This window comes from Salvelinus fontinalis, chromosome 2, assembly GCF_029448725.1.
Source record: "Salvelinus fontinalis isolate EN_2023a chromosome 2, ASM2944872v1, whole genome shotgun sequence".
Classification (NCBI taxonomy): domain Eukaryota; kingdom Metazoa; phylum Chordata; class Actinopteri; order Salmoniformes; family Salmonidae; genus Salvelinus; species Salvelinus fontinalis.
Window position 1 is genome coordinate 82,283,404 of NC_074666.1, and position 27,004 is coordinate 82,310,407.

The following is a 27,004-nucleotide window of genomic DNA, read 5'->3' on the forward strand; positions in this document are numbered from 1 at the left end:
GCCTATTAATCACCAATGTTATTTTGTGCATTCTAGCGCCACACAACAGTTCATGGTGATATCGACATGTGCTGTCAAATATTCGAGTCTAGACAATGGGAAGTGCAAATTATGTACCATAGCAACACCAAAGGTTGATATCAGCAGACTAACCAAAATGGTATCTGTTGCAAAGGGTGGGTGTAAATGTTATTATATGTTATTTTTTTATGAGGCAGACTTTATTTGACTGGAATAGTGCCTAGTCTAGTATCTGTTGTTGGCATTTATGCAATAATGCTTGAGAACCCGGGAATTATTGTATGACAACTCGCGACAATGGCTGTTCTGAGGCCCGAGGCGGAGCAACGTTTTTTATGAGGCAGAATTGATTTGACTGGAATAGTGTGTAACGCTCAGTGGTCTAGTCTGGTATCTGTTGTTTTCATTGTTGATTTTGCTGCCACCTGTTGACTGTTGCAGTTACCGCACAATTACGTTTGAGACGTATATCAAATACGTCATAAGTGATCGTGTTTGTATGGAACGCCTTCCATATGTTTGAAACAAATCAGACATTTGACCATCCATTCAGTCATCAAGTTGGCGTCGTTGATGGTCGAAAATGTATTAATCCGCATTTTATTGCAATTACATTGCATCATCTTTTTTTTTGTGATACATCCGGTGATAATATGGAGAAAAAAGAAGTTGAGGTAGGCTTTGTTTTTCAGATTTTTTTTATATCACACATTTTGAAAGGCAAGATAAGTCTTGCCATCTGCCAAAGTCAGGAATAGTGAGTAGTTGGTCAAAGGTGATCACTAAGGTGACATTATGCATAGAGGACTTTCTGATGAGATTCTAGGGTTAGAGGTCAAAAGTTATATAACCTTTTGATAAATAAGGTAGGCTAATTAATGAGAGTTTGAGAAAGGTGATATGTAAAATCTCAGTCACAGCACACTGAAGCAGAGAGAGAGATGCATGAGGCTGATCTAGAATCAGCCGGCCCATCTCAGTCACAGGAGACTGAAGCAGAGCGAGAGATGGAGGATGCTGATCCAGAGTCAGCTGGCCCATCTCAGTCACAGGAGACTGAAGAAGAGAGAGAGATGCAGAAGGCTGATAAGGGCTTAGCCGGCCCATCTAACACATGGGAGCCACATCAGACTTTTCATTGCAACCTATCCTTGGCCCGGAGAAGCTCCTCCTCAGAACTCAAATTCTTAGGGGAGGAGAAGACTGAGAAGTAGGTTGCTCTTTGTCTTCCCCATACTTACCTTCTATTCTCTATACTGTATGTTCTGCAACTGGCAAAGAACCAATCAGAACGTGTGTTTGTAGTGTACATGTAGAGTACCAGTCAAAAGTTTGGACACACCTACACATTCCAGGGTTTTTCTTTATTTTTATATTTATCGACATTGTAGAATAATAGTGAAGACATCAAAACTATGAAACTATGAAAATCCTGCAGAGGTCAAGGGTTAGATAGTTTTAATAATTAACAGTACTCATCTATTTACCCCTTTTGCAGGCAAAGGATTATTTTTACTGAGAATATGCATGAAAGGGTGAGTAGTGTTAGCTCTGGAATTTCTAACATCAAGGAAATGGTAAAATAGACTATGAGTGCATCCCAAATTGTGTCATTTTCCATAGTGCCCTACTTTTGACCAGAACCCTATGGGCCCTATATAGGGAATAGGGTGCCATTTGGGACACAGTCTAGATCAGGGATGGGCAACTGGCGGCCGCGGATCCCCTTGTGTAGGCCCGCGGATCCATTATTATTATTATTATTTGTAACTCTGTCGGGGTCTCAACTTACTGTTGACAGTTAGTATAGTAGAATACACAAGGTGCAACTTAAAAATGTGGTTTTGCATCAGCAATTTTTCTCTTGCTATGTCAGTCACTGACAGTCACTCAATTAGCCCATGTTAGCTAAAACATTTTTGGGGGGCTAAATTAATCTAGCGGACATCTATCTAAACTTGTGGTAATCATGGTTGAATTGCCGACTGTTGAATTGCCGACTCTCTGTCCCATAGCAAAATGAGAAGAATTGCATGAAAGTAGTTCTAAAATGTCAAAATGTTCTCTCTGCCACAGGGCAAAATGTGTAGAATTGCAGCAAACTTGATTTAAAATGGCAACATTTTATTAAATACCCAATGGCAAAATATGTAGAATTGCAGGAAATTAGGCCTCCCGAGTGGCGCAGTGGTCTAAACCACTAGAGATTCTGGGTTTGAGTCCAGGCTCTGTCGCAGCCGGCCACGACCGGGAGACCCATGGGTCGGCGCACAATTGGCCCAGCATCATCTTGGTTAGGGGAGGCTTTGGCCGGCAGGGATGTCCTTGTCCCATCGGGAACTAGCGACTCATGTGGCGGGCTGGGCACAGTGCAAGCTGTCACTGTCACCAGGTGCACGGTGTTTCCTCCGACACATTGGTGCGGCTGGCTTCCAGGTTAAGTGGGCATTGTGTCAAGAAGCAGTGCGGCTTGGTTGGGTTGTGTTTCGGAGGACGCACGGCTCTCCCGTGTCCTTACAGGAGTTGCAGCGATGAGACAAGACTGTAACTACCAATTGGATACCACGAATTTGTGGAGAAAAGGGGGAAAAGTAAGAATTGCAAGAAATGAACACTAAAACTTCTATTTTTTTCTCTACACTTTCAAGAGGGGGTCCGCTAAAATGATTTGCTCGCAAAGTGGGCAGGCCCCGACAAAATTTTGCTTAGGGCCCCTAAAACGCAAGGGCCGACTCTGACTGCAAGTGTGGGTATGGATGTGGGTATGCAGACCTGTGAGCCACTGTGGCCCCTCATGATGATTTCAGATTTTTTTTGTGGCCCCACCCCCATAAAAGTTGCCCATCCCTGGCCTAGATATTCTATTACAATACCTCCGTAAATGTACCAGGAGCTGGCAAGTCAGCACTTTGAGTCTAGACAATGAGAACCTGGTGAGCAAGCTTTATATCTCAAAAACAAGATGGGAGGAAGTTGAATAGAATAGTTTTATTTAATAAATGAAGTTGTGTCATTTGGATTAGGTAATAAAGACATAGGCCAAACAGCACAATGTAGACAGACGGTGGATTTAAGTGAATGTTAGATCTTGTTAGATTTTAGAACAATCTTTCCCGGCTGTTCTTTTATATTACAGTTCACCATATTTGAGGCTCATGCTAAGTGCAAGAACATCCTGTCATGGGTGAAGAAGGCCTCTTCAACTGAGGTGGTCCCTGCCCTTGATCTCAGCATGGATAGGGATTTGCCCTGTACACCATCATCATCATCATCATCATCATCATCATCATCAACTTCCTCCTCCTGGTCTTCAATCATAATCAATGGAGCAGATCTGGGAGCGGCCTCCACATACCGCATCGTCAGATTCAGCCTTGGGCCAAGTTATGGGCCAAGCGAGGCCCCCAACTATAGAACTGGTGCTAGCACACGGAACCCAACTCCCTTCCCCTCACCCATTTTGTATGTATGAGCATATTCCTCCCCATAATGGTTGAAACAGTTATTTTCTTTCCTTGTGTATAAATAATGACTTCTCTAAAATGTTTTATTTCCACTGAATACAGATGTGGGATCTTAAGTTTGCTACAGCAGGAAAATAATTCTGCAGCAACAGGAAATGTAGATTATTATCTGGATTATAATTAATGGACATTTTTGTAGGGGTTGATACATTTTTCGTAAGAGAAAATCAAGTGGACATTACAAACCTCAGAACCCTTTTTAAACCATAAATACACTACACGTTTTACATTTCCTACATTGCAGGAAAGTTATCGTGCAACATGGTGATCAAATTAAGATCCTGCATCTGTATGACTTTAGTTTTTTGATTAATTTATCAAATTCCTCTGCTGCTTTTAAATTATGTTTTAAAGCAGTGTTTGTGTCCAGAAAGGTTTATTATTGTCATTATTACCATATTTCTGTTGTGGGGCCCTCTTCAGCTCAGAGGAGTCTTTGGGAAATGAGGAAGAGGATGACAACCCAAGAAGATATTCCTCCGCATCTGAGGACAGAGATAGAGAGGATGGGGACAGACCCCGCTCAGACCCCCTGAGGTCTGTGTTTGGACTGTCTCACAGCTTTATCTTCAGTCAGGTTCACAGAGACGCCCACAGGTCCATGAGTGAGGTCATACTGCCGTCCTTCCAGAGGAGACGGAAGAAAATGAGGCCTATTATTCTGTCTGCGGACACCAGGCTGATCATGGCCATTGTGGAGATCATCATCAAGCAGATAAATGCAAGACTAGCCCAGATTGTGCTGAAAGGAGGTGCCAGTCAGGGAGCCGAAGCTCCTTCGACCGGCATCAGCTCACCGAGCAGTCAGTTTGCTGAGCAGATGCTGAGGGCAATCACAACCACAATGAATGGCCATATCATGGGACAGATGGCGCTCACTCGGCTGTCTGGAAAGTCCCCTCTGGAGATCGAGAGCAGGCTTGAGACAGAGCTAGGGCCACTGGCAGGTCAGGTCATTGTTGCAACCATCAGCAGCATCCAGAGGGCGAAGAGCGACGCTCAGACAGGACATGAGGTTCGGGTCTCCTCACCTTGTACCTACTTCCTGTCAGCTGTGTCGGCTGAGGTGCAGAGTCTGGTGGTCCAGAGATCAGGGACCAGGATGTCAGCCAGACAGTCAGGCAGCAACCACCTGCTGAACCTGTCTCAGGCGAAGATCACCAGGGCCGTCGAGCTGAAAATGGCTGAAATGTACGGCGGATCCCTGTGGGATTGGTCCCTGACAGAACAGTCTGCCATGTCCAGTGATTTGGTGGATTTGGTGGTCGATGATACCTTGGATGCCCTTGGATATCTAGAGAACCAGGCATTATCCGGGCCCCAGAGCGTTGGCTACCTGACAGGGATTGAAGGCCTCGACATTGATGGTGTGGCAAGGGACATGGTCCGGAAAGCTGCAGCCAAACTCAAGGCATCCATGTCTGAGTTTGAGCTGGAGGTGGGATCCAGATCCTCACAGAGCAGCAGTGGTCCCTCGAACCACTCACTTCTGTCTCGCTCCCACTCCGACCTGAGGTTGCTCTGTGTCCAGTCAGCAGTGGCAGTCAGAACTGTCCTGCAAGTGTTAAAAACAGAGCTTGACAGCAACTCAGACACGTCCTTTGATTCGCGCCAGATGGCTAGAAACCTTCTAGCACGTCTAGCGTCGGGTGTCGAGAGCATCGACGATCTGGAAATTGGTGAGATGCTCCAGGGCCCCTCAGCAATCATGGAGCCGGAGGCTGTGAGAGAACACCCAGAAATATCTTCCACTGCCATCTACCACTCCCTGCTCATTGATTGTCCTTTCCCACCATCAGAGAGGGTTCAGGAAACAATTATCCTAAGCCATCCACTCACTGCACAGGACGTGACCACACAGGGGGAAAAGCAGCATTCTGCTGACCTTCAGACCGACAGCCTAATGGCAAAATACCCTGCCAAGGCACAACGGGTAGTGACTCAGGTCATAAGAGATGCTTCTTTGACCATGGACATCCTGTCAGCCCACGTCTCCTCAAAGAACATTGCTGAGGCCTCAACTCACATTCTTGAGTCCCTTCTAGTGGACTTAAACAAGGCAGATGAGGTGAGTAAGGCAGAGGGGAGCAAGTTCTGGGAAAAGGTCCAGTTATCCTCCCAGAAACTTTACAGCACAGCTGTGGACAAGCTGAATAGTTTGTACACTAGTTGCCTCCTCACCAACGAGCAAGACCACCAGGATACCCATGTAACCGCTGACAAAATCCAGGACATGGAAGTGTCTACCAACAATGACCTCAAAGACCCAACAGTTGCAGTCAGCCAGGAGTCAGTCAGACGCAGCGCCAAGAAGATCCTCACAAAGGTTCTGAATGTGATCAAGGCCGGAGTAGCTGGTTCAGAGCACTTATCTGTGGGCGAGCAGATGACCGAAGAGTGCAAAGTTGCCACAGAGATGTTGGACTCCATTCTGAACAGACTAGAAGATGATGAGCCTGATGTGGGTGAAGAGGATCATCTTCATGTGATGTCTGTCCGTGACATCTACCAGGATGTCTCATCTAAAACCTCTCAGGTTTGTATGGTGTTGAGTAGCCAGGTGATGGACGCGTTGACCGATGATGTGTCTGCCACGGCCTATGTGCATGGTAAGTGAAATTAACACTTTTCCTTTATTTTCTTTTGTAATATGCAATAAATTGATTAACTCCTGGTGAATGTAGGATTCACTCATTTTGAGCTTAATAGATTTATTGCAATTGTGTTCATTGGATTTTCAAGATTGTGTATTATTGTAAAATATGCACAACATAATCCTGAGCTTAATTATTTTATCTCTTGTGCCCCCAGATAATGTGTACAGGTCAGAGAGTTGTCTCTCTCAGGCCACAAGTACTCACAGGTCAGGCACTAGCCAGGCCTCCAGTGACCTTGTTGTTGAGCACATGTCTGAGCTCCATGCCAACTGCCTTGACACCGCATTGCCTGTGAGGTGCACTTTTACAGCTGCTGGCGATAAAGAGACTCGCCACGTCCCCTCTGCCAGAGTGAAGAAGAAGAGTCAGGGCCGGAGGTTCAGTTGCTGCCCAAAGTTGCCAACGGTCAGGATCAAGGTATGGAGCTCCATGTTTGGTGTTTTTCCCCTTCATTACAGCTGAAATAGAATCCAAAGCTAATGGGGTCAGAGTGAGACATTGTGGGGCGTCTAATGGAAGGATGAATTTACTCTGCAACAGGTGTTCAAGAGCAGAGTGGAACCAGAGAGCCACACCGCTCAAAAGGAGCTGCCTTCGCAGCGTTTCAGCACCTCTCGAGTTGCACTGCGTAAGCGACACACAATGATGATCGTTTTATTTTGATGCATTGCCAAGATGTGGCCAGTGGTCAGAGTGAATGCAGCTTTACTGAGTTTAATGCTGAGGTTTATTCATCTCTGGTCCCATAATGCTTTCTCTGATCAAGGCCACTGAGTTTGACGAGCTGTCAGGCAAACATTGTAGCGACTCTTACATTTCCCAAAGTCAAAATTATAGATGCTGTCATTTTGATGTATTACCGTTTGTCTGGTTGGTTTAGACTGTGGTCGGAGAGAATGAAAGTACATTTATCATGTTCAATTCTGATCCTGCAATGTTCTCTTATCACAGATGATGATCATGCTGTCCCATTCATTCCCCAACTTGAGGACGACCTGTCACCAGCACCTGCACAGGAGTCCCGTAAACGTCCCCTGTTGGTGAGAATGTTCCGGGCCATTTCCAGGGCCATCCCAAAGCCATTCAAGGGCTGTGCTTTTTGCAAGAAGAATTAGGAAAGGGTTAGCTATCAACATCTAATAAACATATTAGCAGCATTGATTTGTGTTTCTGCAGTCAAATTTAATAGACTCTCTTGACATGGCATTTTAGCAGACACTTATCCAGAGCAACTAGGCTTAAGTGCCTAAGTCAGCTTGGAGATGCAATCTAGTGACCTTTTGGTTATTGGCCCAACACTCTTAACCGCTAGGCTACCTGCCACCGCATGGGTTTTACCATATTGCTTATTATTTTTTAATTCCTTCCTATCTGCAAACACTGAAGTGATAAGGAGTTGACCCAATGTAACATTTCACACCATATTTGTATGTTCCATTTGCTGTTTTAAGTACATGATTTCAATATCTGTAATATACTTGCAAACTGAGAAGGCATTTCACACCAGCTTTGTTTCTATTGACCTGAAAATGTGTTTATATTACATTGCAGCACAATATTAAGATAATAAGTCCCTTTTTCAACACATTTTGATGCATACATTTCCAGTGTGGGAAGGGGTATGGTTTGTGGCCCATTATATTCTATACAGCTCTTCGGGAGAGGTTGCCAAGGTCAAAGTGGAGCTATTATCATCCTGCTGATCATACAGTATTTGGAATGAAGAAGGGTCCATTAATAGGGGCTAGGGTCAGCCTGAAACTGAGAGGTTTCTGTTGGTTGGAGGCCAAGGGTGGGCTTGAAAATGGGCCATTGACAGTTGCTATTTAGAGCTTCTGCTTTCCCTCGCTCCTTCTGTCAATTTACATAATCCCTCTGTTTCTCTTGAAACCCTTTGATAGTTTGATTTGTGATCACCTCTGTAAATCTCTTGTATTTTTACAAAATAATTATCTCAACTACGGCCTATAGATGGAGGTGTACCAGGAGGGAAACGTAAGAGAATATAGATTTGTGTATTTGAAAATATAGGAAAGTTCCAATTTCCAATACTGTATATGAAGATAATATGTTACCATTATGCATAATCGTTTTTCTTTTTCTATGTATCTGTCTCTTGCTTGTCTCTCACATACTTTCACACATACCCAATGATTACACTAATATGTACACTCTCAACGAAAACATAAATAAATACAGATTGATGAAATAGTTAGGAACATTCAATTCAAAATACATTTAAACTTTTTGTCAATGTCAAAGTCAATAGCTGGATATAATTCTACACCCCATTGAGAACAGGGCGCAAGTATTTTTGTCAGACCGTTCGTTTGTAAAGAGAGAAGAAGAAAAAATATTCCTATACGTCAGCATCCGTACCGGGTTAATGCAAAGAAAAGGGAGGTAATGAAAAGTGAGGTAGCTGACGTATAGGAGCAGCATTCCCTCATCCCGGATGAGCCCCCATTATGTTACGCACTCCTCTGAGAAGAGGGAACGCAACTCCCTGCTACAACTCAACTCTCTGAAGTGCAAGAGGTATGGACTGTAGGTGCGAGTAAGGATGACACAAAAGCAGAATTTACCGTTTACTAGAATTTATTTTGTTACACGGTAATATGGGGAAAAGGGGCTGGACGGAACCAAAGCAAAGAAAGTAAATATCAAAGTTCCCCCTCTCCTATCTAACCTGCCTACCCACTTAACTTACCTAACTTAGCACCACCTGGTGCCCTAAACAAAATACAGGGGGTGGTCCGCCCAGGTCTTACCTAGTGTGCCTAGACAGTAAATATACTACGGGTATATGTATGCCCTCGGGCCTCTTGCCTAAGCACTCCCAAAGTGCCTTCTCCTTCCCCCCTGGGAACAAACGAAACAGAGTAATTTTTAACGATTTCACAAACACTCACAAACACAGGACATAGAAAAACTGCTACCAACAACAACAGTACATACCACACTTTCTGATACACAACCAACACTATATCACAATCTAATATTTCTTTCTCTCAATCTCCAAACCTCTACTCCTTATCTCATCTCTCTCCTGTCTTCTCTATCTTCACTCTCTTGGACAGAACACTGGCTTTTATCTTCAGGTGGCAATGGTGATTAGAGTCAGCTGCTTCTTGACGAGGGGGCGGGGTCAGCTCCAATCACCAATTAGCCTGGGGTTGACCAATCAGCTGGTTGGGGAGTACTTCAGGAAGCCATCTCCTGAAACACACACTCAAATACAAAACAGAACACAGAAACTGGGGAACGTAACAGTCATATCTGTCTGTCACATATCATTTACTTTTAGTTTCATTGCAGTCAGTTTTTATCAAATCAATTTCTTGTCAACAGGACAGAGAGGATGGCGGTGCCACACTTCTGGATGATGACGATTCCAGCGAATCCGATGTAGAGAATGAAGCAGGCTGACGGTTCAGACAACCAGGACAGCAGTGTGGGAGGATGAGGATGATGATCTGGAGGAAGAGTTAGTACCTACAACGACAATGTCTTATTGTTTCTTTTCAGCATCATCATGTACAATGCTTCACACTTCATGTTACTACATTAGCTGTAGTCATGTAAACCTAATGTCAATTACATTGATATGTGAATCTAACATGGCTTGTATGGGCAGTTACTGGTGATATGCATCTTTCTCTTTGAAGATGAATTGATATGTATCTAGATACATAGGCTCCAGTATGATACAGAAATCAGTGCTTGACTTGGACTGAAATAGGTTCCGGTACTCATTTTGGGTGCCGATACTGTTTTATATTTAGGTGCAGGAGCGCCACAATACCTTTGAGCTAATAATTCTATAAGATGAACAGGAGCTCAAGCAGTAGAACATTTGAGGTGCTGGTACTCTGCTCCGGTGAGCTCCTACCCCAGTCAAGCATTCACAGGAATGACACGTTTTAGTTTGCAATGATTTGGTTTGATGAGAAGAACAAATAGATGCGATAAGATTTGATGCTACAACATTTGTTGCACAAATACATTCATTTTCCATTCTAAATTCAAATCTGCTGCTGATGGAGCTCATGGGCTGGGCCTCTCTGAGCTGGTTCTGTTCGAGCTGACGTGTGTGTAAATGTCTATGGTGTATTTTGTCACCTGAGCTGAGCCATAAGGAAGTCTAGTGGGCATCTACCAACCCACTATCAGATTAGGGGTCTTTTTTTGCGCAGACAGATTGACAAAAGTGTTAGCAGAAGGTGAATGTTGAACTTTTGTTAAGCCTCGATCATACCTACAGAGTCATTGCGCAAAATGGTACGCAGCATCATCTGGATGTGTGCAACAAAAGTTCAACATTCACCTTCTGGTGTACCAAAATGCAATGCCGCTATCGGTGTGATCGAGGTGTTATTGGTCAGCATGCGAAGCAGCAGCGCTCACCGTTTGAGTAGGCTACTGATATTGCTTGGGGTTGTGTGGCATGCAAAATGACTTGTAGATCAATGACTGTCACCGCAGTTACATGCTTAGTTTGACAATAAAGGCGAGGAAGCATCAGTTTTCACTAAAGATCAGAGGTATTTTCGGAAGGTAGAAAGAAAGTAACATGAGCAAAACCTTTTTAGTGAACTGACAATTTAAAACGTTTGAATCGATTTTCTGACCGATGCATGGTACATTTAGATCGATTTGTACCTTAAGCATTTGAACAGGGGACCGATGCGTATCGGTGAACAGTTACATCCCCAGCAGTTACGTCACTATGTTTATTCTTCCATGACCTTTCTCTCCCGTTTCTCAGAGTGGACATGACACACCGGTTCCGTAGAGACCTGACCAAGAGTGACGCAGAGGCCAAGATGTCCAAACAGAAGTTACAGCAGAGGATGAAAGAACAGTACGTGGATATTAGTAACACAGCCATGGAGTAAATACCACTGGGATCTGGTGGCTCAAACTCACACTTCCAACTCATTTTTGCCAGGTTCCAAAAAGCAATGGGTGGAATGCCGTCCTGGGCAGAGACAAAAGTCAAGAAAGAGAATAAGAAAAAAAGGTAGACTCCCACATTTTGGTAATCAACATCTTCATGATCCATGTAATATGTTATGAGAGATGCCCCTCACTGATGATACCTACTATATAACGATGAGAGGGTATATAGCAGGGTTCCCCCAACCGATGGCCGCGGGCCAAATTTTGGTGATTTTCTTTTGCCCTCCCAAGTTTCCTGAAGTTAATATTTTTTATTTTTGAACATAAGACTGTAAAAACGCCAAGTCAGCTCCAAGTGATTTAATTTTGGAAATCTGTTCCAAAGTATTCCCACACATAAAAGATACACACTAAGTATACAAAACATTATGAACACCTACTCTTTTCATGGTATAGACTGTTTGAAATGATTGCTTTAATAACATTGTATATATGTTTGGGCTTCTTAGGGTAAATTTGAAGTCTACAAATTATTTGTAATTATGTTCCGGCCCCCTGACCATCCCCTCAAGAAAAAATTGGCATGCTGCTGAATCTAGTTTATGATCCCTGGTGTATATAGTATACATTTGTGTCTTTTTAAATGAAAGATGTGTCTATTTTCAAAAATTAAAGATGACTCTGATGATGAGGATGGAGATGACCTGATGAGGAAGACGGGCAACTTTGTGGGCTCATCCGACAGTCTTCCCAAAGGAATCATACGGGTGAGTTCTGTTCTCCTATCATCTCGCCACTACTAAAACAACCAGCTCTCTCTCTGACTGCAAAGGGGGACTCTAACCAGAGTTCTTTAGAGGTTTAGGAGTTACAAAACCATGACATTTTCCAGTATTAGATCATGTGGTTTTTGCAATCGATATCACAATAGTGGGCTCCCGAGTGGCACAGCGGTCTAAGGCACTGCATCTCAGTGCAAGAAGTGTCACTACAGTCCCTGGTTCGAATCCAGGCTGTATCACATCCGGCCGTGATTGGGTGTCCCATAGGGCGCCGCACATTTGGCCCAGCGTTGTTCAGGTTTGGCCGGGGTAGGCCATCATTGTAAATAAGAATTTGTTCTTAAATGACTTGCATAGTTAAATACAATGGAGTATTTTCAACGTCATGTTTACATGTGATACTAGTACATTTTATGCTGGATGTACTTAACTCTCTTGCAGATGAAGAAGTGCCTACACGCCAACAACGACCGGCCATCTGAGGACCGGCTGACCACGGCGCAGTTCCACCCCTCCGCCCAGGTTGTCATGACGGCAGGGCTCGACCAGTCCATCTCTCTGTTCCAGGTATTCATTTTACTCATCAGCTCAGTTCTCTCAGGCATTCTTGTGGCTGTCATCGTGAGACATTGCTGCTTTTAATAATATCCTCCAGGTCTTTTGTTTGACCATACAAACTATACGCCCCCAAAAAATACAAACTCTCAATGGACTTCCAAAGTAGCCACCCTTTGCCTTTGCCTTGATGACAGCTTCGCACACTAACAGACAAGTTTGTACTAATATAAATTACCTTCCACCTCACTCTAAATGTCCTTCCTTCGTCTCCAGGTTGATGGAAAGACCAACCCTAAGATTCAGACTATTCACCTGGAGAAGTTCCCGGTGCACAAGGCCCAGTTCAGTGTGGACGGGGAGCAGGTGGTGGCCACCAGTTTCAGGAACAAGCTGTTTTACATCTACGACATGATGGAGGGCAAGGTCATCCCAGTCCACACTGTCAGAGGTGAGGAGCAGGAAGCAATGAGGAGTCACTAGAGCCCCAAGGCTGTTCGGTAGTAATCTATCCTGTTGGCTGTTCGGTAGTAATCTATCCTGTTGGCTGTTCGGTAGTAATCTATCCTGTTGGCTGTTAGGTAGTAATCTATCCAGTTGGCTGTTAGGTAGTAATCTATCCAGTTGGCTGTTAGGTAGTAATCTATCCAGTTGGCTGTTAGGTAGTAATCTAACCCGTTGGCTGTTAGGTAGTAATCTAACCCGTTGGCTGTTAGGTAGGGACGTAGCCTTTTATTACTAGGCTTGGGGGGTATTGAGATTGTCAAACCTTCATACCGACCTTGTGCCATCCCAGGATATAAGGCAATACTGGCACTGAACACAAACCCCATTGAGCCTCTGTAAACCGAAGGTTAGCAATGCTAACAAGTACATGTAAAATTTTATACAGTCTCTGACCTAAATTATTTGCAGGACAGACATCCCTGCTCAAAGTTATACAAAAACAAAAAAATACTACTCACAATTTGCTGTACACAGAAAGCAAATATTAGACAGCAAGGTTCTTGATCCAGGAGGGGATTCCCTGCTGTTACCAGGAGTAGCTTGTTTTTTGCAAGAAGCTAATCAGCTATATAACTACTGTAAGTTAGCAAACTAAATGCACAACTGCAGAGTATTTAGCACATTTTAGACAGTTCAATTAATAGTTATAAGATATATTTTAATGGAATTTAATGGCGCCGGGTATATATTTTATATTTGAGATTCTTCGAAATAGACACCCTTTGTCTTGACAGCTTTGCACACTCATGCATTCTCTCAACCAGCTTTGTGAGGTAGTCACCTAGAATGCGTTTCAATTAACAGGTGTGCCTTGTTAAATGTTAATTTGTGGAATTTCTTTCCTTAATCCGTTTGAGCCAATCAGTTGTGTTGTGACAAGGTAGGGGTTGTATACAGAAGAGAGAGCTATTAGGTAAAAGACCAAGTTCATATTATGGACTTGAAGGTCAGTCAATCCGGAAAATGTCAAGAACTTTGAAAGTTTCTTCAAGTGCAGTCGCAAAAGCCATCAAGCGCTATGATGAAACTGGCTCTCATGAGTACTGCCACAGGAAAGGAAGACCCAGAGTTACCTCTGCTGCAGAGGATAAGTTCATTGTAGTTAATTGCACCTTAGATTGCAGCCCAAATAAATGATAACTCACAGAGTTCAGGTAACAGACACATCTCAACAACAACTGTTCAGAGGAGACTGCGTGAATCAGGCCTTCATGGTTGAATTGCTGCAATGCAACCACTAGGCTTGCTTGGGCCAAGAAACACGAGCAATGGACATTAGACCGGGGGAAATCTGTCCTTTGGTCTGATGAGTCCAAATTTGAGATTATTGGTTCCAACTGCTGTGTCTTTGAGTCACAGAGTAGGTGAATGGATGATCTCCGCATGTGTGGTTCCCACCGTGAAGCATGGAGGAGGTGGTGTGGCAGTGCTTTGCTGTTGATGCCGTCGGTGATTTATTTAGAATTCAAGGCACACTTAACCAGCATGGCTACCACAGCATTCTGCAGTGATACGCCATTCCCATCTGGTTTGCGCTTAGTGGGACTATCATTTGTTTTTCAACAGGACAATGACCTAACACACCCCCAGGCTGTGTCAGGCCTATTTGACCAAGAAGGAGAGTGATGGAGTGCTGCATCAGATGACCTGGCCTCCACAATCACCTGACCTCACCCCAATTGAGATGGTTTGGGATGATTTGGACCGTAGAGTGAAGGAAAAGCAGCCAACAAGTGCTCAGCATATGTGGTAACTCCGTCAATAATGTTGGAAAAGCATTCCAGGTGAAGCTGGTTGAGAGAATGCCAAGAGTGTGCAAAGCTGTCATCAAGGCAAAGGATGGCTACTTTGAACAATCTAAAATCTATTTAGAATTGTTTACAATTTTTTTGGTTCCTACATTCCATATGTTATTTTATAGTTTTGATGTCTTCTCTCTTCAACTATGTTGAAAATAGTCAAAATAAAGAAAAACCCTTGAATGAGTTGGTGTAGGTCGGGGTGCCTTGTAAGAATCCGACAGTGAGTGGATCAGTCCTATTAGCCAACGTGCAATTATTGGATAATAAACACCGATCAAAACTATCCTACCAACGGGACATTAAAAACTGTAATATCTTATGTTTCACAAGTTGTGGCTGAACGAAGACATGGATAACATACAGCTGGCTGGGTTTTCTGTGCAAGGGGTGGCGGTCTGTGTCTATTTGTCAATAACACCTGGTGCACGAATTCTGATATTAACTAAGTCTCCAGGTTTTGTTCGCCTGAGGTAGAGTATCTCATGATAAGCTGTAGACCACACTATTTACTTAGACAGTTTCTATATTTAGATGTCTATTTACTGCTACAAACCAATGCTGGCGCTAAGACTGCACTCAAAGAGCTGTATAAGGCCATAAGCAAACAAGAAAATGCTTATCCAGAGGCGGCGCTCCTAGTGGCCAGGGACTTTAATGCAGGAAAACTTAATTTCTACCAGCATGTGCAACCAGAGGGTAAAACAACTCTAGACCATCTTTACACCACACACAGAAGTGTGTACAAAGCTCTCCCTCGCCCTCCATTTGGCAAATCTGACCATAATTCTATTTTCCAGATTCCTGCCTTCAAGCAAAAACTAAAGCAAGAAGTACCAGTGAATTGCTCAATACGGAAGTGGTCAGATGACACAGATTCTAAGCGTCAGGACTGTTTTGCTAGCACAGACTAGAATATGTTTTGGGATTCTTCCGATGGCATTGAGTACACAACATCAGTCACTGGCTTCATCAATAAGTGCATCGATGACGTCGTCCACACAGTATCCGTACGTACTGTGGCGGTTTAGGCGCCATTATCTTGGTATGGCAGGGTTTACACATACAAACACACACCACCAGTCCATGGGAAGGGTTAACACGGTTTATTTTTTATCAGGTACCGGCAGGGTTCCTGATATACAAAACTCAATCAAAGTAAATACGTCGTCACCAGTGAAAGGTCCTCCACTCTTGGTCTTTGGGGTTCACTCCTTGTTGAAATCTTCAGTTCCATTATTCCGGTAAACCACTTCCTCCACCGTATGCTCAGTCTCTCCAATAGCCGCCAAGCAAACCCAGGGCGCGGTTAAGTAGAAGCCAATGATTGGATTTACCTGTCTGCCGTTTAGTCTCTAATTACAATTGGAGACAGGTGTGGCTGTTCTACTGCAGTGTGGCAGTTTCCGCAGAGCTGTCCATGGTCCTGGCAGCCAGAAAACACAGAACCCTGCAGGCACATAACGTCCATCCACCACACAACCCCTGAAACTGCTACAGTACATACCCCAACCAGAAGCCAAGGATTAAAGGCAACATCCGGACTGAGCTAAAGGGTAGAGCTGCCACTTTCAAGGAGTGGGACTCTAACCCGGACGTTATAAGAAATCCTGCTCTGCCCTCCTCCGAACCATCAAACAGGCAAAGCGTCACTACAGGACTAAGATTGAATCTTACTACACTGGCCTCGACGCTCGTCGGATGTGGCAGGGCTTGCAAACTATTATGGACTACAAAGGGAAGCACAGCCGCGAGCTTCCCAGTGACACAAGCGAACCAGGCGAGCCAAATTACTTCTATCCGCGCTTCAAGGCAAGCAACACTGAAGCATGCAAGAGAGCACCAGCTGTTCCGGACGACTGTGTGATCACGCTCTCCGCAGCCGATGTGAGTAAGACCTTTAAACAGGTCAACATTCACAAGGACGGATTACGAGGATGTGAACTCCGAGCATGCGCTGACCAACTGGCAAGTGTCTTCACTGATATTTTCAACCAGTCCCTGATCAACATGTTTCCAGCAGGCCACCATAGTCCCTGTGCCCAAGAACGCCAAGGTAACCTGCCTAAAATGACTACCGACACGTAGCACTCACGTCTGTAGCCATGCAGTGCTTAAAGGCTGGTCATGGCTCACATCAGCAGCATCCTCCCGGATACCCTAGACCAGGGGTGTCAAACTCATTCCACGGAGGGCCTAGTGTCTGCAGGTTTTTGGTTTTTCCTTTCAATAAAGCCCTAGACAACCAGGTGTGGGGAGTTCCTAACTAATTAGTGATGTTAATTCATCAATCAAGTATAAGGGAGGAGCGAAAACCCGCAGACACTCGGCCCCCCGTGGAATGAGTTTGACACCTGTGCCCTAGACCCACTCCAATTCGCATACCATCCTAACAGACCCACAGATGATGCAATCTCTGTTGCACTCCTCACTGCCCTTTCCCACCTGGACAAAAGTAATGTGAGAATGCTATTCATTGAATAAAGCTCAGCGTTCAACACCATATTGCCCTCATCACTAAGCTAAGGACCCTGGGCCTAAACATCTCACTCTGCAACTAGATCCTGGACTTCCTGACGGGCCTCCCCCAGGTGGTAAGGGTAGGTAACAACAGATCCGCCACGCTGATCCTCGAGGGGCGCGTGCTCAGTCCCCTCGTGTACTCCCTGTTCACCCATGACTGCATAGCCAAGCACGACTCCAACACCATTATTAAGTTTGCCGACGACAGACTGTTGGTTGGCCTGATCACCGACAACGATGAGACCGCCTATAGAGAGGAGGTCAGAGACCTGGCAGTGTGGTGCCAGGATAACAACCTCTCCCTCAACATGATCAAGACAAAGGAGATGATCGTGGACTACAGGAAAAGGAGGGTTGAGTTCGCCACCATTCTCATCGACGGGGCTGTAGTGGAGCATGTTGAGAGTCCACATCACCAACGAACTGTCATGGTCAAAACACACCAAGACAGGTTTTGTCGTGCCCTCTATTTCCCCTCAGGAGACTGAAAAGATTTGTCATGGGTCCTCAGATCCTCAAAGTTCTACAGCCGCCTGGTATGGCAACTGCTCAGCCTCCGACCGCAAGGGACTACAAAGGGTAGTGTTTACGGCCCAGTACGTCACTGGAGCCAATCTTCCTGCCATCCAGGGCCTCACCTGGGAGCATGAGCAGCAGTGTGCGGCGTTTTCCTTTCTGTTTTCCATTTGCCTACACCTCCAGCGCCTGATGAAAGTACTTGGATGTGCGTATTTTCTTCAGCTTTTGTACATATTACCTCAATTACCTCGACAAACCTGGGCCCCGCACATTGACTCTGTACCGGTACCCCCTGTATTTAGCCTCGTTAGTTATTTTATCTTTGCTCTTTAATTATCTGTAATTTTTCTATTTTATTTGAGGAAACACTTTTTCTTAATGGCATTGTTGGTTAAGGGCTTTTAAGTAAGCATTTCACTGTTGTATTCGGCGCATGTGACAAAAAACATTTTATTTGATATCTAGCTGGGAAACATTTAGTTGTGTAACAAGGGGAAAGGGGGATACCTAGTCAGTTGTACAACTGAACGTATTCAACTGAAATGTGTCTTATAGAGGTCGACCGATTTATGGTTTTTCAACGCCGATACCGGTTATTGGAGGACCAAAAAAAGCCGATACTGATCAATCGGCTGATTTAAAAAAAAATAATAATAATAATGTTTTACATTTTTTTTCTATTATTTTCTAATAATGACAATTACAACAATACTGAATGAACACTTATTTTAACTTAATATAATACATCAATAAAATCAATTTAGCCTCAAATAAGTAATGAAACATGTTCAATTTGGTTTAAATAATGCAAAAAGAAAGTTTTGCCTTTCTTAAAATCAATACACAAATATACAAGTATATATTTTTAAACCTGCATATTTAGCTAAAAGAAATCCAGGTTAGCAGGCAATATTAACCAGGTGAAATTGTGTCACTTGTCTTGCGTTCATTGCACGCAGAGTCAGGGTATATGCAACAGTTTGGGCTGCCTGGCTCGTTGCAAACTAATTTGCCAGAATTTTACGTAATTATGACATAACATTGAAGGTTGTGCAATGTAACAGGAATATTTAGGCTTATGGATGTCACCCGTTAGATAAAATACGGAGCGGTTCTGTATTTCACTGAAAGAATAAACATCTTGTTTTCGAGATTATAGTTTCCGGATTCGACCATATTAATGACCTAAGGCTCGTATTTCTGTGTGTTATTATGTTATAATTAAGTCTATGATTTGATAGAGCAGTCTGACTGAGCGATGGTAGGCACGAGCAGGCTCGTAAGCATTCATTCAAACAGCACTTTCGTGCGTTTTGCCGGCAGCTCTTTGCTGTGCTTCAAGTATTGCGCTGTTTATGACTTCAAGCCCATCAACTCCCGAGATTAGGCTGGTGTGACCGATGTGAAATGGCTAGTTAGTTAGCGGGGTGCGCGCTAATAGCGTTTCAAACGTCACTCGCTCTGAGACTTGGAGTAGTTGTTCCCTTTGATCTGCATGGGTAACACTGCTTCGAGGGTGGCTGTTGTCGATGTGTTCCTGGTTCAAGCCCAGGTAGGAGCGAGGAGAGTGACGGAAGCTATACTTTTACACTGGCAATACCAAAGTTCCTATAAGAACATCCAATAGTCAAAGGTATATGAAATACAAATCGAAGAGAGAGAAATAGTCCTATAACTACAACCTAAAACTTCTTATCTGGGAATATTGAAGACTCATGATAAAAGGAACCACCAGCTTCATATGTTCTGAGCAAGGAACTTAAACGTTAGCTTTCTTACATGGCACATATTGCACTTTTACTTTCTTCTCCAACACTTTGTTTTTACATTATTTAAACCAAATTGAACATGTTTCATTATTTATTTGAGGCTAAATTGATTTTATTGATGTTATTAAGTTATGATATTAAGTTAAAATAAGTGTTCATTCAGTGTTGTTGTAATTGTCATTATTACATATATTAAAAAAAAATTGTCCGATTAATCGGTATCAGCTTTATTGGTCCTCCAATAATCGGTATCGGTGTTGAAAAATCATAATCGGTCGACCTCTAATTGACGGTATTGAAAACCATCAAGTGGCTATTTCCAAATACCCTGCTATACGGTATACCACCCAAGCCTAGTTGTTACCGAGCAAATGATTGTGTTCTATGATTGGTTTAAAGATAAAATCACTGTATATTCTCAGCCACTGTTATTTTTTAAATAGGTAGTCGGTGAGTGACTGGTTGTGTGATTGAGTGCAGTAACAAATATTGTTGTCCCTCAGACCTGAGGGAACAGAGAGTGAAAGAGTTTGAAGTCTCCCCTGATGGAGAATCCCTCCTTCTCACTGGCACCTCCGGATACCTCCACGTGTTAACAATGAAGGTAGGTGATTGTAGATGGCAAATACCTGGTATACCATGCATCCAAAATGGATCAAAACATAAGACTCCGTTTTGGATCAGGTGCATACGTGCATTGCATAAATGTCTGTATATTCTCACTGTTGTTGTTTTTTCAGACAAAGGAGGTAGTGAACAGCATGAAGATCAACGGAAACATCGCAGGAGTGGCTTTCTCCCACGACGGCAGCAAAGTCTTCACCAATTGTGGTGGGTTTTACCCTGGTCTAAAAAGACACACAGCCTAGCATCCCAATCACATCCTAAAACCTTTTTTAGATGATTTTAGTTAAAGCTGCAATATGTGACTTTTTGGGCGACCTGACCAAATTCACATAGAAATGTGAGTTATAGATCTGTCATTCTCTTTGGAAGCAGTAGATTTGTTGTATGTGCGATATTACTATGCTTCACATTAAGTTATTTTGTATGTCTTTTACTTTTGGTTTTGTACACAAGCTTCAAACAATATTTTTGTTAATGGAAAATATATCTAACAGAGATGGTACAATGATTCTCAGTGGTCGTAGTCGGTCACCAAACGTTTCTGTAAAAAAAAAAAAACGATAAATCCTTGTGTTCCTATTTTTTGTATTTGTTTTGTGCTGTTGGTGGTAGGTGCACTTTGAAAAATGTAATGTGTCTGAAGGTAGAACTCCACTTATCTGGCAGGCCCAAAGAGCAAATCAAGTGCACCTACAGGCCTACCGCTGGCCAATCAGATAGCTCAGATCACTGTGTATGCACAGTTTCCTCAAGCCATAGATGGTAAAAAGAAGCTGATAAAAGTTGATACTGTGAGATTTCAAAACTTTTAAAACCATGACTAGAGAGACTCAACGAAATATAGCAAAGCACTGCTGTTTTTATGAGTAAGTTCATGTTGAAGTTGTTATTCAGCACTGTCAATGCTCATTCTCCCTACATCCACTCACACTGCAAGCAGTATAGCAAAGTGTTATTAGCAGGGTGTCTCTTTATTTATATAGAGTAATATTTCACTAACTGGCCATCGGATAAACAACATGAATTGGTGCATGAGGCAGAAATGAGTTTCGCTATCAGCTGAAAGCCTCACCGCTGCTCTCACCTTCCCCTCAGACTGATTATCAGATGCAGGTCATCAGTCCAGTAAAATAAATCAAATCAAATGATTATGCTCACTCAGCTGTGCCTCAAGTAATACAGCAAATGATCATATACCTACAATTTTGAGAAAGGTCTGAGAAGAACAACATTGGCAGGGCAATTCAAGCATGCAGTGATAATGTATTGGGCATATTTTATTTTTACCTTTTGTTTAACTAGGCAAGTCAGTTAAGAACAAATTCTTATTTTCAATGACAAGCCTAGGAACAGTGGGCTTGTTCAGGGGCAGAAGGACAGATTTTTACCTTGTCAGCTCGGGGATTTGATCTTGCAACCTTTCGGATACTAGTCCAACGATCTAACCACTAGGCTACCGGCCGCTCCAAAATATAGCCTACTACAAACCTAATTGCTACAGAACAGTTTTTAATAGGTTAATGGTTCATACTCAGGCTTTTGTTTTTTGTCATTTTTAAAAAATAAAATACAAATCTTAGCGGTAGATCTTGGCTTTTATTTTGACTCAAGGTGACCACTGCCCTGGTGATCACTGCTTGTTTTGTCACAAACTGAAATTAGGTGAACTATTAGAATTTTAGCAAAAAAGTAATGGCAGATTGAGTTCTGCATATTGCACCTTTAAAGCTGTACATGGGTACCTGTATGTACTAAACCTTGTTGATGTTGCAGAGGAGGGTGAGGTGTACATATGGGACATGAGGAGCAGTAAATGCCTGAACAGGTTCACAGATGATGGCTGTGTGAGTGGGACCTCCATAGCTGCATCCAAGAACGGACAGTATCTTGCCTGCGGGTGAGTCAGCCATTTTGTTTTCAATTTTTTTTGCTCGTTTTGTGACATAAGGTTGTTGGTGGGTAGCTCATTTATTAGTTCAACCATTTCCTTGCTGATATGATTCAGCAGCGATTGTGATAAAACCATTGCAATGTTTGTGTATTGTCCTGTTTGTCTTGCTTCAGATGTCCTTTTTTTAGTTTGTATGCATGATTCTGCCACAAAACCTTCAGGATAGTTGGGTCGTTCTACCAATTAGGTGTCCTTTTTTTAAAGAAGTGTAACAAATGTTAACATTCTGTCATAAAGAGCACGTTCAACTTAGTAAAAAACATGTTTTCCCACTTTAAGTGTTTAAATAAAACAATTGTAGTAAGTGCCTATTAAGTGCAAAATAAAGTAACAGGGTTGGGGATTTCATCTTTAATCAGCTGTACATTTCCTCGTGGGGGAATGGAATCTTGTTTTGTGCAACAGGAAGTGTTAATTAAATGCAAGCCTCACAAAAAATACATATAGTTAACATTTCTAGCCTGTCTATCCATGGGTAACAGGGTTGACATGTTATGCTTGACCCGCTCAGTTTTCCACCACAAAACACCAGAAAATGGCCAAAAAGAGTAGAATCTGCTTTTATTCTGATTTGACTATTAGGTGTTCTATGTTTTTTGGGGGGGAAATCTTTTAAAAGGAATAGTTTCACCATATTAAAATGAGAATTCAGTTCAGGTATCATGGTTGATCTTAAAATGAAGGGCAGTTGTAAATTAATCACATTAAATAAATGATCTTCAGGAGGATAACAAAATAGTGCTGTACAATGATGGTGAAACTTGAAGAAATTTTTGGGTTAAGTGGGTTAAAATCTTCCTAGAGGTGACACATGGATGACGGAGGGACATGTCAAAATGCATAATTTTTGGTACGTAAGCAAGTCTTTATTCATTTAAAAAAACAGATTTATTGAATTCTCCATGTGGTCTAAATTAAAGGGCACCTAATTTAATATAACAGGCTTTTAAAATGTAATATTTGTGCACAATTTGTACTTAAAATATCAAAGGGATGCAAAATGCACCCATTTTGTGGAATAGCCCAATTATATTTTTTTCATATAGTATACCTGTAGCAGACAAGTTTTTCACATTCTTTTTCTACCGTTTCTATTATCTCAGGTCAGCGGCAGGTGTGGTGAACGTGTACTCCCAGGAGGAGTGTATGCGGCAGAACAACCCCAAGCCTCTGAAGACCATCATAAACCTGGTGACCTCCGCCACATCTCTCTGCTTCAACCCCACCTCCGAGATCCTGGCCATCGCCTCCAGGGCTGACGACGAGGCTGCCCGATTGGTCAGTCTCTCGCTCTCACACACACACCTAATGTTGTCTTTGTCATCATTACAGCTACACCTGGTCTCTTGTAAATAATAGGTTTTATTGCAGCATGACTTGGATAGTAATGAAGTTTGAATTGATTTAAAATGAAGTAAAACCATGTCACTCTTTCACTGTCGTCAAGTGTCATGTGTCTACCCTTCTCATTTCAGGTTCATATCCCCAGCTTCACAGTGTTCTCCAACTTCCCCATGTTCCAGAGAAAAACTATGTACAGGGCCCACCGTCTGGACTTCTCCCCAAACAGCGGCTTCTTCTCCCTGGCCAACAACAAGGGCCATGCCCCTCTCTTCAGGTGAGTCTCTTGTTTTTCCTTATTTTTTTGTATATATTTTTCTCGGACTGCAGAAAATTAAAACATCGTCATTGATACAAATAAATATACAAAATATTAGAATAATAATTAGGTTTATTTTTCTCAACTACATTTCAGGTTGTTGCATTACAAAAACTTTTGATGAAGAGCATCCCAAGCTGGCTCGTAATCAACATCAAGACACCAAGCTCCCTCAATAAAACTACCATTGTCTTCAAGAAGACATTTTACAATGAAAAGGACTTGAATTGAGAAATCGGTTATGCTTATTACATCTGAAAGTGTCACAGCAAGATGCCATGTCTTCGTTATCCATTTTTTTTCCCTTTCAAATTTGAGTAATTACATTTTTTTTTTTAAGTGTTCTGTTTTCAAAATGCACATCTTGTATATTTCTTTCTGTATACTTTAAGGTTTTACAAATGTTTGTATAGTGGATAAAATACAACTTAATTTCCTTGATACTTGGCTATTATATTTTCTTCTGTTTCTATATATCTTGGAGAACAATAACATTATAGATTGACTATAATGCTTAAACTAGTATAGAAAAGCTGTCAAACTTGTATGCACTTTAGCCCCATTAGTCTATTCTCTGTTGACCTGAGAATCTGTTTGCTAATAGCCACAACAATGGATTAGAACTATTCACTGAATTCCAGCTTGACCAAAGCTGACATTTTATGAGGAAGGCGCTCCTCTAAATCTGATAGTGTTTATTCCACATTTTGTTGTTACAGCCTTAATTCTAAATGGATGTTTTCTTTTTTTTCTAACCAATCTACACACAATACCCCATAATGCCAAAGTGAAAACATGTTTATGAAATTTTTGCAAATGTATTGAAAATTAAATGCAGCAATATCTCATTTACATAAGTATTCACACCCCTTTGCTATGACACTCCCAATTGCACTCAGCTGCAGCTAATTTCCTTTGATCATCCTTCAGCCATGCTACAACTTGATTAGAGTCCACCTGTGTTCAATTCAATTGTTTGGACATGATTGAGAAAGGAAAAACACCTGTCTACATAATGTCCCACAGTTGACAGTGCATGTCAGAGCAGAAACTATACCATGACGTCTGAGGAACTGTCTGTAGATCTCTGAGAGAATTGTGACAAGGCATATCTGGGGAAGGGTATAAAAAATGTCTAGAGTGTTGAAAGTTTCCAAGAGCACAGTGGTCTCCATCACTCGTAAATTGCTAAAATATGGAACAACCCAGACTCTGCCTAGAGCTGGACCTCTGACCAAACTGATGAAAAAAGTCAAGGGGTATGAATACTTTCTGAAGGAACAGCCTATCTGACCCAGTTTATCAGCAGACCAAGGCCAGAAAGGCACATCAGAAAGTGAAGCTAATATAAACCCTTACTTTGCATTCATGCTTACATTATGGCTCAAAGAACAGTTTGCTTGATGGTGCTATTCGCACTGAAATTGACAGCTTTTTTTTTTTACTCCACCAAAGGAACCTACCTCCCTGCTAAGCCACAGCTTTGAGAGAAACACCTACACATACACCTACAGACCTCAAATGAATGACAGTCACAGCACCATGTGTTACATACTTTAGATCCTCCTTTAGGACGTCAGTCAGGATAGGCAGCATTCCAACACCTACATTTCTCATTAGTAAAAGCACTGTGTCCTCCCCAAGGTGTCGTTGTCGTTTGTATCTGCATTCAGCCAAATCATATCTCTCCTTGTGTTTAAGTGCGTCTTTATCACATTTATTGTTTTGGTCTGTCCTGAGGTATTTCTGTAATATAATAGGCTGGAGAAATGTCTTTATGATGAATGAACCTTAACACCAAACAAACAAGAGTTTTCCCCTATAGTCCCCCTAATGCAGAAACCAACAGAAATTATAACGGGTGGGAAGTACTGAAACAAATAATGAGCCTCATCAGCATTTTACTTTCTTTTTGTTCTCACGAGGGTGTCTTGAGAGTCAATAAATATATTTGTCCTGCAGATCAGACATGGAAAATAGCTGCAATTGTGAAATAAATGGTCATTTGTGTAAATATAGGTTTAGGATCAACACAGATTCTGTCTATTCTCTGGTCTGTCTGACTAATTTACAGATTTGCGATTTCAGCAGCAGGTTGCAGCTGTGTAGTTGGTGAACCTCTCAAAATAATCACAAACTCCTTGATCTATCTCCTATGAATATATGTGCTAGTAGCAAAATGAGCAATATCTTGAGCAATATCTTCTTACACAGTGTGTCTCTTTTTTACACGCATGTTAGAGAAATACAGTGCCTTCAAAAAGTATTTACACCCCTTGACTTTTTCCACATTTTGTTGTGTTACAAAGTGGGATTAAAAATGATTTAATTGTCATTTTTTTGTCAATGATCTACACAAAATACTTTCAAACTGGCACAAAAATTCAACTTTTTTATATTAATGGAAAATAAAATACTAATATATTTTGATTAGGTAAGTATTCAACCCCCTGAGTCAATGCATGTTAGAATCAACTTTGGCAGTGATTACAGCTCTGAGTCTTTCTGTGTAAGTCTCTAAGAGCTTTACAAAGCTTTACAATCCAGGATTGTACAATATTTGCCCATTATTCTTTTAAAAATTATTCAAGCTCTGTCAAGTTGGTTGTTGATCATTGCTAGATAGCTTTTTCAAGTCTTGCCATAGAAGATGTTCCTAATGTTTGGTATACTCAGTGTATATTTGGCCTTGCGTTTCAGGTTATTGTCTTCCTGAAAGGTGGATTTGTCTCCCAGTGTCTGTTGGAAAGCAGACTGAACCAGTTTCTCCTTTAGGACTTTGCCTGTGCTTAGACCTATTCTTTTTCTTTTTATCCTTAAAAAAAACTCCCTGCCGATGACAAGCATACCCATAACATGATGCACCATGCTTGAAAATATGAAGAGTGTGACTCAGTGATGCATTGTGTTGGATTTGCCCCAAACATAACACTTGGTATTCAGGACATAAAGTTCATTTCTTTGCCACATTTTTTTACAATATTACTTTCGTGCCTTATTGAAAACAGAATACATGTTTTGGAATATTTTTATTATGTACAGGCTTCCTTCTTTTCACTCTGTCATTTAGGTTAGTATTGTGGAGTAACCACAATGTTGTTGATCCATCCTCCAGTTTTCTCCTCTCACAGCCATTTAACTCTGTAACTGCTTTAAATCACCACTGACCTCATGGTCAAATCCTTCCTTCCTCTCCGTCAACTGAGTT

General features: G+C 42.2%; 2 protein-coding genes across 2 annotated transcripts; both read left to right on the forward strand.

The window, feature by feature from the left end:
* Positions 1 to 11,060, forward strand: LOC129828936 (uncharacterized). Its single transcript, XM_055890265.1, has 7 exons — positions 1 to 1,231; positions 3,969 to 6,154; positions 6,357 to 6,619; positions 6,743 to 6,830; positions 7,154 to 7,242; positions 9,554 to 9,689; positions 10,971 to 11,060. Exons 1-6 carry the CDS (start codon positions 963 to 965, stop codon positions 9,629 to 9,631), a joined length of 2,973 nt encoding a protein of 990 aa, XP_055746240.1. The 5' UTR covers positions 1 to 962; the 3' UTR covers positions 9,632 to 9,689; positions 10,971 to 11,060.
* LOC129867523 (U3 small nucleolar RNA-associated protein 18 homolog) lies at positions 10,481 to 25,434 on the forward strand. Its single transcript, XM_055940979.1, has 12 exons — positions 10,481 to 10,503; positions 10,971 to 11,080; positions 11,154 to 11,225; positions 11,780 to 11,871; positions 12,328 to 12,453; positions 12,718 to 12,892; positions 20,062 to 20,162; positions 20,299 to 20,389; positions 21,959 to 22,082; positions 23,240 to 23,414; positions 23,612 to 23,754; positions 23,893 to 25,434. The coding sequence occupies exons 1-12, from the start codon at positions 10,481 to 10,483 to the stop codon at positions 23,915 to 23,917; spliced, it is 1,257 nt and encodes a 418-aa protein (XP_055796954.1). The 3' UTR covers positions 23,918 to 25,434.
* Positions 25,435 to 27,004: the final 1,570 nt, after the last annotated feature.